Source organism: Erithacus rubecula, assembly GCF_903797595.1.
Source record: "Erithacus rubecula genome assembly, chromosome: 24".
NCBI classification, from domain to species: domain Eukaryota; kingdom Metazoa; phylum Chordata; class Aves; order Passeriformes; family Muscicapidae; genus Erithacus; species Erithacus rubecula.
The window spans coordinates 2,005,898-2,023,354 of NC_136676.1; the positions used below are offsets into that span (position 1 = coordinate 2,005,898).

General features: G+C 52.4%; 1 protein-coding gene across 4 annotated transcripts in view; it reads right to left on the reverse strand.

The window, feature by feature from the left end:
* The window catches only part of EPHB2 (EPH receptor B2), a 123,656-nt gene that overhangs the window by 22,360 nt on the left and 83,839 nt on the right, over positions 1–17,457 (reverse strand). For all 4 annotated transcript variants that reach the window (XM_079326068.1, XM_079326066.1, XM_079326067.1 and 1 more), the window contains exon 6: positions 4,365–4,489. In XM_079326068.1, the coding sequence (XP_079182194.1) occupies positions 4,365–4,489 (125 nt within the window). The remainder of the gene's footprint in view (positions 1–4,364; positions 4,490–17,457) is intronic.

The following is a 17,457-nucleotide window of genomic DNA, read 5'->3' on the forward strand; positions in this document are numbered from 1 at the left end:
TTCTGACTCTGGCAGTGTTTTGGGATTGTTCTTTGTAATACTGTATTTTTATTTTAATTTTCCTAGTAAAGAACTGTTATTCCTAATTCCCATCTCTTTGCCTGAGAGCCCCTTAATTTCAAAACCATAATAATTTGGAACAAATGAGTTGACATTCTCCATTTCAAAGAGAAGATTCTGCCTTTATTGGCAGACAACTGTCCTCCACACCAGGACAGTAATAAATAACGTTTTTAGCAACTATTAGCTGTTATGCTTATTCAAAATAAACTGACAAAATAAAAGCCAACAGGTCCAGAGTTAGTGCCTTAGAGCAGCAGAAGTCAAAATCCTCACACCAGGCTTTGGGCAGCACTGGGTGAAGGGGCAGCCCCAGCTCAGGGCAGATGGGAAACACCAGCAGCAGCTTTGGCTCTGGGGAATTCTGGTGTCCAGCACTGCAGGACAGACTCCAAAAAGGCAGAGAATCACAGAACCAGGATGGTTTGGGTTGGAAGGGACCTTAAAGACCATCTTGTTCCATCCCCCTGACATGGGCAGGGATGTCCTTGAGCCTGCCTGGGAGCAGCACCTCCAGCACCCTTGGTCCAAGCTCTGTGCTGAGCTCTGGCCAGAAGCTCCTGGGTACCAGGAGGGCTCTACCTGCACCTCCAACTGCACATTGACCTTCCAGCTCCTCTCCCCCACCCTCCATCCCCCAGCCAGCCAATGCTCCCTCTCCAGCACTGCCTGCACACATCAAACGGCTCCTTCCCCCTCTAAGATCTTGCACTGGTGACCAAACTGGGCTGAATGTCTTCACACAATAACAAATGGTGACTCTGAGCATCATCAAACCCAATCATTTTGCATAATGAGAAGGGCTAATTACTCTTTGACACTACAGTGGGTCTCCAGTTCTCACACTCTGGGAGGAGTTTGGCAACTTTGGATAAAAACTGCTACGCCCTTTCTAAATGAAGACAAGACTTTTTTAATAAGACAAATGTTGGCAGGTGCCTCTTGAAAGTGAAAAAAAAAAACCATTAAGTCGAGGGCTGCAGAGAGCAGCCACGTCAGGCAGTGTTTGTGCAACAATCTGTGCAGATCTGCTCCAACTCCACCAGAAAGAAACTCATAATGCTGCCTTTGCACAGACACTTTTAATGGCATCTAAGAATAGCAGTGTTATAAATAATCTGTGAAAGGAAAACAAAAATACACCTTTTGTTTCAGGTATTGTGAACAGCTCTTTTCTGTTGAATCAAAAATAAATGCTTCTATTTTTTAATTTAATTTTTATGTCTTTATATAGAAGAGAACTTTTTAAAAATGAAGAGCCAGGGTGCTTTTTATACTCAATGTGTATGCTGCTACTCTTCATTTCAGCTGTTGTCATGAAAATATAACATAATTTTCTGCTGGGGGAAGAAAAAATTCCACCAGAAACACCTTAACCAGCTCCAGAGATATTTGCTGAGCATTCAGAAGCACATGGGACAGTTTGTAATGAAATATTTGGAAGGAAATCACCTCTGCACAGACTGGCAGTGGAGTGAGAACACACCTGGGATGTGTCACACAGCACATCCAGCTGCTGGATTGAGGGCAAGAGCATGGCACAGCCAAAGCCCTGCATTTTGGGATTGTTCTCAGGGACCCAGTAAAGGGCTTTTGATTGCAGAACTCAGCACTGCAATGGCTGGACTGAGCTGGACTCAGCTGTGCCCAGCAGCAGAGCAGGATCCAGGGTCCCTGTGCACATACAAACATCAGGGTTGGGACATGGAGCTGGGCCTTCTTCAAACCAAGAACCAGCAAAAAAAAAAAAGATTCCCTGGGGTTGAAATGACTCTGCCCTGCTCTGGTGAGATCCCTCTGCAGGGCTGGTCCCAGCTGGAGCTGCTTCCCACTGCCAGAGGGCAGGGATGGATGGGATACTGGGCAGAAATTGTTCCCTGGGAGGGTGAGGAGGCCCTGGCACAGGGTGCCCTGAGCAGCTCTGGATCCCTGGCAGTGCCCAAGGCCAGGCTGGACAGGGCTTGAAGCAGCCTGGGATAGTGGAAGGTGTCCCTGCCCATGGCAGGGGGTGGCACTTGATGAGCTTTAAGGTCCCTTCCAACCCAAACCAGTCTGGGATGCTTCTATGGTGCTCTGAAATACCAGCACAGGGAGAAGTTCAGACCAGCTCTGCCCTCTGTGCCAGGCTTAGTGCCCCATGAACAGCACTGCCACCTGTCCCCATTCCCAGGGACACTAAATACTGAATATTCTCAGTTGGAAGAGATCCACAAGGATCATCAAGTCCAACTCTGAAGTAAATGGCCTATGCAGGGATTGAACACAACCTCAGTGATATCAGCACTATGCTCCAACCAAATGAGCTCATCTCAGGCTCCTGCTGTTCCTAACTTTGACAATGGATGAGGTGTGGCTGCCTGCAAAGACTGGCCACCAACAGCAGCACCATTTTTAAGACAAAAATTCCTTTTATTTACAGCCTCCCTCAGAAAACAGAGGAGAGAGAAGAAAGACAGAGAGTGAGAGACTAAGATCAAGTAAGAGGAGAATGCACTCCCTGAGATCTTCTGCCTCTACACTGAGGGTCCACAGGGAAATTACCCCTCTTTGCTTCCCAGATCTGTCTTGTTATCTACTCATCCATCTTGCCACATACTCTGGGATCATTTCCAAGGGTCAAAATAAATGGCTGTGATTTATGCAATATAGGTCAGGACCTATTTAACAGCTTACAAAGGAGCCCCCCCCTCCTCCCCATTCTCCCTCTGGCTCTTGGTGATGAGAAAATAGGTCACAGGCAGGCAGTGGGGGGGATTAATCATTTCTTCCGGCAACTGCTGGGAAAAATATTTTCAGTTCCATTTAATCATAAAGCTTTTTAATTAGTTAGTTTGCAATTTATGATGTATAGTTTATAAGCTCTTGTGCAAGAGGGCAGATTCCTGGAAGGAGAAGTCTCCTGCTCCCCATCTCCCCTGGGCTGCACAGATGAAGTTCAGCCTGGCAGGGACCAGGACCAACCTTCACGTGGTGCTCAGGTCTCTGAGCTGCCACTGGTGGGATGTGTTGGAGTCAGTGAGTCAGGGGTGTCTCTGAATCCTTCAGAGAGAAATCAGAGTGCAGGGATTAAATTAAAGCCTTTGGATGGATTGAAGTACATTAAGCCACTCACACACAAAGTAGACATTTAAGTTAGTAAGTTTTAGGGTGAGTTCTAATGCTTTTAGTAAGTGAAAGGTTTCAAATGCCACAGTAGCTAGGTGTGTTCTAGTGAAGGCTGAAACACACTGATATCTTCAGTGGAGGCTCCAGGCCCACAGGACTTACACATAATAAAGCTATAGTTATAATATTGTTACATTTTTCAGATAGAACAAGACAGATTGTATTATAGTTCTATATGTAACCTGGTGTGCTAAGAAACTGGAATTCTAATAGGTTAAGGAGTGGTGGTCTGAGCTTGCATTTAGCTTTTTGGAAAAATCCTATATAAGAGTTTGTATTGGGGAGAGTTGTTGATTTAGCCACTTGCTTTTAGCCATTTGCTCTTTGCCAGGTTTTTGCTCTGCTGCTGCCACTGCTTTTGCCATTGCTGTTTGCTATTGCCTGTTGAGACTGATGTGCTTTGTAATAAGATGTGCCTGGTAATAAATAACCTTTTAACTATTAGCTGCTTGCTTATTTAAGATTACCTGATGAAGTAGGAGCTAAGAGCTCTGGAGTTTGGTGCTTTAGAGCACTAGAGGTCCAGAGAACCTCCACAATGGACACCCTGAGATCAGACTGAAACCCCTCTGCTTGCCTGGACAGGGAGGTTGTGGAAGTAGCAGGTTCCTCAGGGATGAAAGAGCCAAAGCTGTGGGACCCCTTCACACTGGACCCTCCATGGAAGCAGGGGACACCTCCTCCCTGTACAACATCTGGGCTCAGGATGCTGCAGAGATGCCAAACTCACCTTTGGTGTGAATGCAGCCATGGACAGCACTCCAGAAAATCTCCAAGACTGGACATCCACTGAGTGTGCTCCAGCCTGGGACTGGATGTTCCCTGTCATTCCCATTTTCTACTGATGCCCCAATGAAAAAAATCCAAACACCCTGGAGCTTGGCTATCTTGCTCTCCCTGCAATGAGTCCACTCGCCACCAGTTCTCAGGAGAAGCTCCTGAATGACCAGTGGATTTTCTACACTTGGGCCACTGGAACCATCACTGGACCCCAAGGATTGATGGCCACTGTCACCCATGTGACCAAATGAAGCAAGAGAAATCTCCTACTGACCAACCACTGCATGCCCTTAAGTGAAGCTCTGCACCCCTTCCTCTCCCCAGAAGCTGTGGCTGACCCTGCCAAGGTCCCTCAGTACCTTCTCATAATACTGCAGCTCATAGTCCAGGATGACTCCATTGGGCTGGTCAGGCTGGGACCAGGAGAGGGTGATGCTGTCCACAGTACGGCTCACCTGGTGCATGATGGACACAGCAGAAGGGGCTGGAAGAGAAACATAGAGTGGGACAGTCAGACACCTGCACAGGTGTGTTCACCTGTTCAGAGCTTTGGAATTCACTTCCTGCACTGGGAGAGCTGCCCAGGGGTCAGGAGATGCTGGATTTTGCAGTTTGAGAGAGCAATGGGGGGAGAAAAAAATGGTTCTGCTGAATTGGTAGTTAGAGAACAGAGGAGAGTGTGACAAGCAGGAAAATGCAAAAAGAGCCCATGGTTGGAGCAGGTACAGCATTGTTCCACCAGGAAAAGCCCCACCAGCCCCATCCCAGCACTCCTCCCTGCTTGCCCTGGGGAAATCAGTGTTTTCCACTCTTCCATTTGCATGGAGCAGCTTCCCAAGGCTCAGGCAGGCTGGGCAGTGAGCTGCACAGGCCAATGAGGGGAGGTGCATCCAGCAGCCTGAGCAGGCAGCACAAAGCTGACCTGACACACTGACAATGGAGAGCAGCCTGCACACAGGACAGCCCAGCACTGCCTGTCCCATTCAGCACAAACTGCTCTGCCAGCTTCTGTCTGCCCTGCCTGCCCTGCCAGCCCTGCCTGCACACAACACAGCTCAACACTGCCTGTCCCATTCAGCACAAACTGCCCTGCCAGCTTCTATCTGCCCCTGCCTGCCCTGCCAGCCCTGCAGACAGCCCAGGCAGCTGCCATGGTCATGGCCAGGTGGGCACCACGCAGACCTGGCTGTGCCACACCTGGGAAAGCTGCCCAGGGAGCTGTGCTGACAAGCCCATGGGGCAGGGAGCAGAGTGTGGGGCTGCTGCCACCTCCCTGGGAAACTCTGAGCAGCCCTGGCCCAGTGAGCCAACAGCCCAGGGTGATTTCAGTCCTGCAGGTCAGGAAACTCATCACTCTGCAGCTGCCATCTCTGCTCTGTGACAGGACAGCACCCAGGGAATGGCTGGAGCTGTGTCAGGGAGGGTTGGGTGGAGATCAGGGAAAGGTTCTTCCCCAGAGGGTGCTGGCACTGCCCAGGGAAGGGGCACAGCCCCAGGACTGCCAGAGCTCCAGGAGCAGTCAGACAGGGTGGGGTCATTGGGGTGTCTGTGCAGGGCCAGCAGTGGGACTGGATGATCCCTGGGGGCCCATTCCAAGCTGGGATATTCTCTGATTCCAGGGTTCACAGCAGAGCAGGTGACACCCACCCACCCTCAATGCAGGGCTGACCCCCACAGGTGCCTGTGTCCCTGCTCCCCCAGTGTCTGTGCCCTCCCTCTGTGCCAGCACATCCACACCAGTGCAGGGCCATCCCACACCAGCCCTGGTGCCAGACCAGCCCTGCAGAGCTCAGGCTGCAGTGGAGGTTAGCCCTGGCACATCTGTGAGCACAGCACTGCTGCAGCAGCCCCAGGGCACAGGGGAGGCCTCAGGGGTGGGACAGGACTGCAGTGGGAGCATGAAAGCTTCTCCATCACTTGCATGCCAGGCCAAATGGATGCAGAGAGCTTTGCACTCAGATGGGCTTTTCCCAAGTCCAGCCCTTACAATATTTCATGGAAGAACAACTCATTTGACAGCTCAGAGAACAGCCAGGAGGAGCAGCACCCAAAGGAAGGCACCTCTCACCCAGCTCCAGGCTGGCTCCCCTTGGCATCAGGGGCACTGACAGGAGCTGTGCCAGCTGGGACTGCAGTGGTGAGTGTGGCCTCAGCATGTTCCTGCACATCACAGTGAATTACCACTGAGCTACTCCTCTCCAACACACCAACAAAAGCCATTTCCTGATCCACTGTCTGTCTCTTCACTGCTGCTTCTCTGACCCATAGCCCTGCAGCTCCCAGGATGCTCAATGTCTGGGTGCCAAGGGGCTGGTTGGGGTAACACAAGATCTGCCACACACTGCTGCACCATTCCCCTTCACCTGCCTGGGCTTCCCCACTCCTGAAGGGAGGTGTGATGTAGATCAGCCTCAGTAGTGTTGTTGAGCTCTAGTTTTGTCCAGGAGAACAAAACTAGAAGGACTGCAGAGAACTTCCATCCCTGGAAGTGTCCCAGGCCAGGCTGGACAGGCCCTGGAGGAACCTGGTTTGGTGGAAGGTGTCCCTGCCCATGGCAGAGGGTGGGATGGGATCTTTAATCTCCCTTCCAACCCAAACCATTCCAAGGCTGAGGTCAGCCTTCCATCCATCTCTGCTTAAGCAAAGCCCCATTACCCAACAGCCTGACACCCTCAGTGTCACCTCAGCCCTCCCCTTGCTCTGTGACACTGCTCCCCTCCCACCCTGACATCCCCATCCCACTGCTTCAGGCCACATCTTTCCAAACTCCTGGGAACAGTTTCTCCCTGGCAGGAAGATGAAACACAGGTAATGTTTCTGGAGCCTGTCAGCTCTTGCTGGAGCTTGCTGCTTCCTTGTCAACATGGATTCCATAGGACAGCTGTGGTTCCAAGACAAACATCTCTGTCTCTGGGGACAAGGCTGGGAAGGGAGATGTGACTGTGCTGCAGATGCCCTGAGGCAGGATGGCACTGGATGAGGGGAGCACACAGCCTGTGGTGTCTCTGCCACCTGCTCTGGGAACTGATCCCACACTCACACACTGAGCTTCTCCAGGACAGGGACCCTGTACAGCCAGAGCTGTCCCACCACAGCACCAGGATGAGGCAACATCCCATGGTTCAGGCACAGGTTCAGTGCCTTGCAGCTGGAGAAGCTCCTCAGCTGCAGGTTCCTCCTGGTAGGAGTGAGTCTCTGGGATGTGCTTCCAGATGCACACACTGCAGCCCAGGCTGGGAGCACAGCATTCCCCCAACACCTCCTGCCCCTCCCTGGGGAGATGAACAGGACAGCAGCTACAGCAGCACCTGTGTGACTCATGTGAACCTGCTCTGCTCTGGCTCAGCAAACGATCCTAATGGATGAGGCTGGGCTCATCTAATGAGCTTAATGAGACAAATGTGCTGCATGGTGGGAGGAGGCAGCTGAGATGAAGGACTGCAGCAACCTCAGCCCTTTCCTGCACCTGGGGCAGGGGAGTGGTTCTGGAAGGGCAGGAACCTCCCCACTGCAGCATCTGCTCCTCTTATCACAGTCACCAGGGCAGTGCAGGAATGAAATCACAGGTCAGCAGTGATCTAGGGATGTTTCTGCTCCCACAGGCTGGCAGAGTAATTTCAAAATCACATTATTTTGCTTTTGATGAGACCTAGTGAATGTGACCCCCTGGATGGGGCTCCCCCAGGCTCTCTGAGCAGCAGCCCCCAGCTGCTTTGCTCTTGTTGGGTAAGAAACTTCCCCTCACATTCCACTGGGATTTTGCTGGCTGTGTCTAGTGGATGTTTCCACTGTTCTCTCCCTCCTCCTCTGCAGCCTGCCCAGACCCAGCTCTCAGCTGCCCTCACCTCTCATGCTCCAGCCCCAGTTAACCCCATTGTCCTGCTGGACCTGCTCCAGTTTGTCCATGACTGGGAGCCCCAGATGTGGCCCCAGACTGCTGAGCAGATGGAAACAATCCCTCTCTTGTTTTTTTTGCTAACAGAGCACAGCACTGTGCAATGCCACAAAACATGGTCCTTGTCACACCCTGAGTGCCAGGTGAGAGCCTGGGGTGCACAGAGAGGCTCCCAGTCCTGGGAATCAGGGCTGGGCTGGCACTGGATGTCTGGGCTTGGAAGCAGTTTAGAGCAGCCAGGCAGACCTCAGAGTGACTTTGCTGGGTGCAGTCAGCAGGAACAGCTTCAGCTGGATCCTGACACAATGGCCAGGCAGCTGACTGTGCCCTGTGATGCACACAGCAGATCAGATGGGTACAGTCCCCACTCTCAGAGCCTTGATCACCCTGGGATGTCACCATGGAGGTTTGAACAGAGGTGGATTTATCCCCATGGGGTCTCCAGGGGCAGGTGTGTCCCAACAGTGCAGAAAACAAACAGACCTTCCTTCATTCCACAGTTGATGGAAACACTGCTCCTGACTGAATCCCTTAAGCCTCAATGCCATTTGATTTCACATATTTTGAGTTGGAAAGGATCCAAAAAGATCACTGAGTCCATCTCTGAGGTGAATGGTGTCTATATGGGGATCAAACCCACACCCTGGCATTATCAGCACTGGGCACTGAGGCAAACCCAACCACTGCAGTCCTTCAAAGGCACTTTGTGCATCCTCTTGATCAGGGATGGCCTCAGATTCCTCACACTGGAGCCCTGTGGCTTCTCTGAATTGCTGGAGAAATAAACCCCACCAAAACCACCACTGGAGTGTAAAACAAGCTTAATGAAAATCCACTCATGTACAAAGGCAGCGTGTCCCACAGGGTGACCCCTCTGGGGCTGGGGCACAGCAGGGATGCAAGTGACACTGCCATGGTCCCCACCCTGAGCCCTGCAGGGCCACAGGACACTGCTCACAGCCACACCTCTGCCAGCCTGCCCTGGGGCTCTGGCACTTTAATTTAACCCAGGGAGCTCAGCAGAATTCCCTGGCTGGGGGCAGCTCTGCAGCACACACAGGGCACTGCCTGGGCTCAGGAACTGCAGACACTGGGCAAGGATGGGCTGCAGGAGGGCCCCCCATGCTCAGGTGTGGCCAGCAGAGCTGCAGGGCCAACCCCCTCCCTGAAGGGATCAGCAATGGCAGAAACCCAACTGTGTGCTGGGAGGGGATTCTGCTCCTCTGCTGGGCTCTGGGGAGACCCCCCTGCAATGCCCTGGGGTCCCAGCACACAAAGCACAGGGAGGAGCTGCAGCCAGCCCAGGGGAGCCCATGGACATGTTCCAAGGGCTGGAGCCCCTCCAGAGCCAGGCTGGGAGAGATGGGAGTGCTCACCTGGAGAGGAGAGAGATGCAAGGAGAGCTCAGAGCCCCTGCCAGGGACTGAAGAGGCTCCAGGAGAGCTGGAGAGGGACTGAGGACAAGGGATGGAGGGACAGTGACACAGGGAATGGCTTCACTGCCACAGGACAGAGATAGATGGAAATATTGAGTAAAAATTCCTGTCTCAGAATGCCCAGAGCAGCTGTGGCTGCCCCTGGATCCCTGCAGTGCCCAAGGCCAGGCTGGATGGGGTTTGGAGCACCCTGGGCTGTGGAAGATCTCTCTGGCCATGGCAGGAGGTGGAATGGGATGGGCTTTAAGGTCTCTTTGAACCCAAACTATTCTGGGATTCTAAGACACTTCAAGACATTGTCCTTCCTGATTACCTCCAGATAAAATCCCAGTTTTTTGTCATAAAGCACATCCCTTCTCTGTAAACAAGCCCCACCATGTCCTGCCTCCCAGGCACTGTAGCTGAGGCACATCCAGCATTGAAACCATGTTTTCTAAAGGGAAAAAAAGGAAAAGAGATCACAAGTGATGGTCTGGGCCCTGATTATGAAGCTGAAGCCACTTTTCTGAAAGAGCTTTTTTTTTTTTTTTTTTTTTTTTTAAAGAGCTTTTGCTGAAGATCCCAACCAGGCACATCTCTCCTTACAGCTCCACATCTTTGACTGAAAGCATGTCCAGCTTTCCCTGTGCCTGTGACAAAAGGATAAAACCTCCCTGGGCACAGAACCAGGCAGCTCCATGGCTCCAAAGCTGCACCTCAAGGTTACTTCAGCAGTTTGTGCTGGGGGAAACCAAACCCCAGGTGGCACAAATCCATCACACAGAGGCAGCTTAACCAACTCTGACCCTCCACAAGAGGCTTTGGGGTCTGTAAATAAGGATTTGCCTCATCTCCTGCAGGGACAGAGGGAGTGCTGGTTGCACCACGAAGCCTCAGGCTTGGCATAGTCAGAATTTAATTTTCATACAAATGGTTGTTTGTTTGGGACTTGCTGGAAGCACTAAAAAGTATTAAGGGAAAGAAGGAAATGGAAGAAAACAAGAAGGAACCAAATATGAGTTTTCCAGAAGAAACAATCACTTTTTAATCACAGGAAAACCTGAAGAAGGTCACACCAAACTCAGGGCAGTGTGATGAGGCAGCACAACACCACCAGAAATTTAGCAGAGAATTGGGAAAAGCTCCATAACACTGAGGTCTGAACATCTGCACAAACCCAGGCAGAGTTAAAAATAGCTGAAACACCTGTGGGTGACCCCCTGAGTGTGCTACAGACACACCCCCTGCTTCCTTTGAGGACTTCAGACAATGCTGAGCCCACTGTGCCTCTGGGGAGGTTTTCCTCAAGCTCTCTTTGAAAATGCACCTTTTATTTTCAGGTTAAAATTTATAGACTCCAGTTTCCAACTGCAGGAACTTTTTTGGGTTTTGGAGCTAAACGAAGTCTAGGAAAATAATATTGTCCTCATGGAAGAGATGAAAGATAATGAAAATGTTTCCTTTCTGTCCACGGAGGGTTGAAACTGGAGGATTTTAAAGTCTCTTGTAACCCAAACCAGCCAATAATTCTGTGATATTTAAGTAGTTTCCTGAGCACTTCACACATTTATCAGCCTGATGACTCTCTCTCCTTTACATTTTCCATTTTTTTTGTTAATCTCCTTTCCAAAAACAAACCTCAAAACTGACTTCAGTACCCAGGGTCCATCTCTCAGAGACAGCATCCACCTCCTTGCTGAGGTCTGATATTCCTGAGTGTGTCCAAGGTGACACTTCCCTGCCTCAGCCCAGCCCTGCAGAGCTGCTCTTCCCTCTCCACTGGGATTTTCTGGCTGTGCCCCCCCAGCTCAGGGAAGGGAGGCTGTTCCTGCATTTCCTACCATCCCAGTCCTGCTGGGAGAGGGATGAGATAACCTCAATGCATCCAAAATTCCAGTAATTGGTAAAACTCTCTCTGAAGCTCAGGGAAATTCATTAGGAGAATGCTGACAAAAAGCAGCAGGGGGGCATCATACAATGAAGAATTGTTTTGGGGCAATGAGAAAGAAACAGGCCTGTTTTCCTCCTTGTTTCTATGTCTCTGATTTGAGGGTTCTTAGGCAGCTCATGTGTTTGTCTCTCCAGCCCATCCCCACCACACCACAGCTCTGAGCAGCTCCAGGACATCTCCTAGGACATCTTCCTCTTTTATTCAACAGTAGCTTCAATCTGGGAGCTGCTCCTTTCTCCCAGCTCTGCTTTTTCAACATCCTGAGGTCACCTTCCTCCTATCCCACCTCTATCTGCCTCATCCCTGGAAGTGTCCAAGGTCAGGCTGGATGGGGATGGGAGCAACCTGGGATACTGGGAGGAGCCCACTGGAGGGGATGAAATGAGATGATTTTAAAAGTCCCTTCCAACCCAACCCAGTCTGGGATTCTGTGATTTTATGATTTAGTGATTATGATATTTTGGTTCATCCCATCCCAAAGGACCCATCAGGGCATCCTTGTCTAACAGATTTTGATAGCAGAGGCCAATTTTCTGTGTCAGGTCCTGGCTCGTGGGCTGCCAGCACTGCCAGTGGTTTTTGTGCCTGGCTCCCAGTGAACCCAGCCCACATCCAGCTGCACACTGGCCAAGTGCCCATGGCCATGACCTCTAGAAGGTCACACTGTGCAGGCTGGGAAGATGGACCTCTGCTGTAAAGGAAATAAAATGGGAAAAGCCACTGCCAGGAGGCAGATCAGCCCTGCAGGGAGCAGCCCAGGGGTTCAGACTGCACTGGCAGCATCTTCTGGGAGTGTCTGTGGGACTGTGTGGCTCCAGCCTGCAAGGGGGACACAGCATCTTTCCACAGCTTGTCTTTCATAATCTTTAGGCCCATTTGGAAGGCTGACATGCAATCTGCCCCCCAGGCTGCAGCCAGCCCCCCTTCACCTGCCAGTCCCAGGGCTCAGCCCTGCTCCTTGCTGGAGGGAACTGATGAGACCCCGGGAAAATCAAAGCATCCCATTCCTGTGCTGGCTTAGCTGGGAGAGTCAGGTTTCAGGCAGCAAACCCCCTATCTCTGATCACTTTAATTCCACTAACCCATGTCATGTCAGACAGAGTCAACATTTGCTCTGGAAAACACTCAGGAGGCAGAGAAAGCAAAGCCAGCCCAGCCCGTGGCCTCTCCCCGGCAGCTCTTTGAAATGACCCAGGGGAAAAGGGAGGTGAACAGCTGGGAGCTCTCCAGCATCTCCTGGAGCCCTCCTGACAGATCTCAGGCCCTGCAGTGTCAGGTTACCCACGGGGAAACTGCTTTTATTGCAGAGGGTCAGCAGGGAATTGTGGCATTTTCAATTAGCCGAGCAGCAGCGCCGTGCTCAGGGTCAGGATTAGCTGTGTGACCTGGGGCTCAGACAGGGAAATGCACCACCATGCTGCAAGGCAGCAGCCAGAGCAGAGCCAGGGACAGCCCAGGGAATGGGACATGTGGGGGAGAAGGGTCTGTTAGAGCAGAGTTTCTGCCACAGCATCTGGCAGGGGGTGCCTGTGACTGTCCTGCCACTGTGGCAAAGGGGAGACTTGGAAAACCTTGTGGGAAGGGGAAAACTTCCCTCTCAGTGCCTTCACCCAGAGGGAGTGGGTAAAACCCAGGCAGCTCCAAATTCCCTGTGGGTCCACAGCAGGGCATTGCCCAGGACAGATCCCCACAGTGCTGCTGTGCCAGGACAGAGCTGTCACCAGCCACAGAACAAGGACACAATGCACAGGGCTCTGGGCTGGGATCCAGGCTGGCTTTGAAGTGGGGCTGAGCTCTGTGTCTCCAGCCAGGACACTGACCCACACTCCCACACACCTGGATGGCTCCTGGCTCACCTGCAGGACACCTCATCCAAAGCTCTCCCTGCCCCACTGCACCCCAGTCCCACACAGCCCCCAGCAGGTCACTGTCACTGGTACAGCAGTGTCCCCACTCCAGGTGCCACCACTGACCCCAAGGCCCCAGTGTTTTGTGCTCCTGTTCAGCTCAGAGTCCAAACACACACAGGTATCCAACTGAAAATTGTTTTCCCTGGTTAAAACCTCCCTCATTTTTTGCTTTTCTGGGTAAAACTCTCTGCTGCCATTTAAGTACCACAGCCTTTCACACCAGGGGCCCTCCTGGAGAATGCATCTGGACTCAGATGCCTTCCTGCAACACGAGACTGAATGCAGCACAGTGAGGAATACCTGGATGAGGAAGGGAAGAATGGAGGATTCTCCCAGCCTGCCCTCCATGGTGACCCTGCTCTGCATGGGAGGGGAGGCTGGAGACCTCCAGAAGCCCTTCCACCAGCACTTGTGACTCTCCTGCTGAAAGGGTTCACTATTCCTTGGACTAGTACAACATTTGTTCCCCCCACCAATTCCTTTCCCAGTTCTGTCATGCCATGCTCAGGAGCCACACACACTTTTGGAACCAGAACAGAAGGTTCTGTCCACTTTTGGATCAGAAAAACAAGGAATGACAGCACTGGGGCTCTTTAATAAGCAGCATTTGCCCTTAAAGGAGAAAAAATGCTCAGGTCTGGGATATTCCTGGACTTGCTGGAGCTCTGGAAAACTGGTGTTACACAGTGTGTGAGGTTTTTGTTCCAGGGGTTCTTGGCAAGGTGGCCCGATCAGGCTGGTACCCATGCCGTGTCAAGTGTCTGGAACACTTCCCAGTGGGGCCAGCCTGCAGTTCCTTCACTCTGTAACTACAAACGCTGGAAAATCTTAAAAACATGGCAAAGCAGCCCAAAGCTGGTGCTGGCTGCAGCCCCACTTGAATGCAGGCAGGCTTTGGTGTAGATTACAGCCTCTAAAGCAGTTGCTAATGTCACAAGCCCAGGGACTTGGCCGGGGCAGTGAGGCTTTGGCTGTGTCTGACTCTTTGTTCAGCCCCATTTGCATGTGCCACCCGGCCTGCAGGGCTTTGTTCCCACAGGAGAAGCTGCTCCAGAGCATCCTGGCACCTCCCACACTGCTGCCAGAGCAGCCTTGGGGTCACACAGTGCCAAGGGTGGCCCCACCTCCTGCACCCCTCTGCACGTGGAAAACTCACCTGCTCCAGAGCATGGCATGAACACAGTGGGACCCCCAAAACTCCAACCTGCCCTACAGATCTTCCATAAAATTATACTCTCCCAAAATGTGCCAATTAACTGCAATGATAACTATCCTTAGGAACAACCTGACTTCAACATTTCAAACACAGAAAGTTTAGAGTTACAGTCCTGGAAGAGTGGTGGCTGCTGCAGAGCAGAATGGATCACAGAATGGTTCAGGTTGGGGGGAACTTCCCACCCCCTGCCATGGCCAGGGCTACCCCAGGCTGCTCCAAACCCCAATGTCCAGCCTGGCCTTGGGCACTGCAGGGATCCAGGGGCAGCCACAGCTGCTCTGGGCACCCTGTGGGAACAATTCCTTCCCAATATCCCATCCAGCCCTGCCCTTGGCAGTGGGAGCCATTCCCTGTGTGCTGTCCCTCCATCCCTGTCCCCAGTCCCTCTCCAGCTCTCCCTGGATCCTTCTCCTCTCCAGGTGAGCACCCCCAGCTCTCCCAGCCTGGCTCTGGAGGGGCTCCAGCCCTTGGAGCACCACTAAGTGTTGCTAATTTATGACTGAGCCTCTTCCCTGGCTCTTTTGCATGGCAAACTCCACAAGGTTCCCCGTGTGGAGGGGAAAATGTTGGAAATACTGGTTTTTTTTTTTCTCTTGGGAAGAGCATTCCCTGTCCAGCCCCAGCAATGCAGCTGCCAGGGCAGGGACAGCCCCAGAGCAGCCTGTGGAGGGCCAGGCACTGTGAGCATCTTCCTGCTTCACAGTGGCACACAGAGGCTCATCCCTTCCCATAGGGACCCCACTAATCCCCAGGGACCCCAAAAATCACTGAAGGATACATCCAGGAAGCTGCAGCAACCCCTACAGCCTGCCAGCCTCCTCAGCTGCCCCAGGGCACTGCCCCAGGGCTGTGATTGCCAGGGGCAGCAGGAGAGATGAATGAACCATCTGGAACTCAGGAGGAAAAGGTGAAGCTGGAGCCTGCCCATCAGCTCCCAGCACAAAGCAGGGATGTGGCACACTGGGGGGAGCCCCTGGCTCAGCAGAAGGGACTTTCCACCCCATCCATCACAGACAGAATCTTGTCTTCTGACCAAAGGCAGCTCCAGATGCACTGGAACAGGTTTCTGAAGCCCCAGGCAGGTGTGGGAAAAAATGATCCTCAAACACAGGGTGTAATTTATGCAAGAGGGAAGCCTGGGAGTGAGCAGGAGGAGGAGCCAGAGATGGTGGCAGGCAGGGAAGGGCATCTGCTTGGGAAGCTGCAGCAGTGCAGCCCAGCCCCTGCTCTGCCAACATCCCCCCAGTGCCCACCACAGGGGCAGGAAGAGGCTCCTGAAGAGCAGCAGCTGGCAAAGCTCCTGCCATCTGCTGCAGATGGCCCCCAGTGGCACAGGAGAAGAGATTTGGGCATGGCAGGATCCCCCCTGGGCACCCACTGCCAGCTGCTGCAGGCATGGGGGGGCAGTGAAGGCAACAGTTTGGGACAACAAGAGAGGGGAGGAGGGCAGCAAATGCCACATCATGTTCTGGTGGCAGCCAGGGTGAAGATGGGAGTGTGGGTGAATGGAAAACGAGAGAGAGAAGACATGATGGAACCAGGATGGTGACATGGGGCCATGGAAAGCAAGGTCTGGGTGTTCACTGGGCTAAGAGAAGCAGCCAGGAGGATGTCAAGGGTTCAGGAGGTTTGGAGTATGGGACTAGGCTGAATTGTCAGAGAAACACATCCAGGGAAGTCCCCAAAGGATGAAATCTGGGATTTAAGTGACCTCAGGACAGCAGCCCAGCCCAGCAGACCCTCCAGCCTGCTCTGTCACACAGGGCAACTCCTCCATGTGTGAGATGCCTCCAAAGCTCAGGAAACTTCTGCTTTTCCCCCTTTGCTGTCAGTTTTCAGCACAAGAAGCACTCCACCAGGTATGGAAACATCAAGAAGTAGGAAACTACTTCTCATGGACCTCAGTCACCTCAGCTCAGCTGAGGCTTTCCCACTCAGGTCACTGTGGTCTCCCATTTATGCAGCTCCTGGAAAGACTTCACAGAACCACTTGCAGCTTGCAGTTTTCCAAATCAAATGTTTTACTGGTGTCCTGACAGACAGAGTCTCCTGTATTTCCTTAGAAAATCAGTGATTTACTTGGGAAAAAAAAGCTTGGACTTCATGGGCTGCTTGTCTCTTGATGGCTCAAGACTAATTCTCTTCCTGAAAGGTTTTTTTGGCTAAAGTCAGGACTAAATTGGAGGAAAATTCCCATCTCTAGAAGTGTCCTAGGCCAGGCTGGACAGGGCTTGGAGCAACCTGGTCTAGTGGAAGGTGTCTCTGCCCATGGCAGGACTTTAGAGTCCCTTCCAACCCAAATCATTCTGGGATTCTCTTATAAACAAATACCCAGAGCTTTGAAGCTCTGGAAAGCTCATTCCAGCCCTTTGAGGTAATTCCTGCACTTTCTCAGGTTCTGGTTTCACAGACAATAACTCTTGGCTGCAGTAGGGCCCAGCTGAGCAGCATGAGAGGGAATAGGAGGAGCCACTGCTCCAGAGCAGCACAGGCTCTGCTGGGCCTCCCTCACAAGGAGGGAGCCAGACACATCCTGTGATGCACAGTGAAAGTGAGAAGATAAAAGCAAGATTCCCTGTGCCCCAGGCAGTACAAGTCTCCTGTCCCATCCAGCCAGCAGCATCACTAATGTGACAGGCACACAGCAGGCTGGGCTGGCTGCTGAGGAGCTCTGGTCAGACCCAGCTTCACCTGAGCTGCTCCCTGACCTCTCTGTGCCCCTCTGCTTTGCCAGCAGAGCTCTGGGACCATGGCTGCAAAAATAAATCCTCCTTTCAGGTGCTCTGCACATCCCAGGATCTGTGGGTGAACTCCTCAAGGTCTGTAACAGCATCAGGGGGCTCAGTGCAGTGCTAGGAGACCCCAGCAGAGCAGGGCATGGCCCATGTCCCTGCTTTGGACTGTGGTCACTGTCCTTGAGCTCAAGGGCCCCTCCCCAAGTGACCCTGGGGCACAGCCTGGGCTGTGACAGCCTGAAATTCAAACCCCACTGATGCCTGGCATGCACCTGGGGCAGAGGGGGAACTGCACATCTTCCTGGCCAAGAGACCCAGAGAATCATGGAA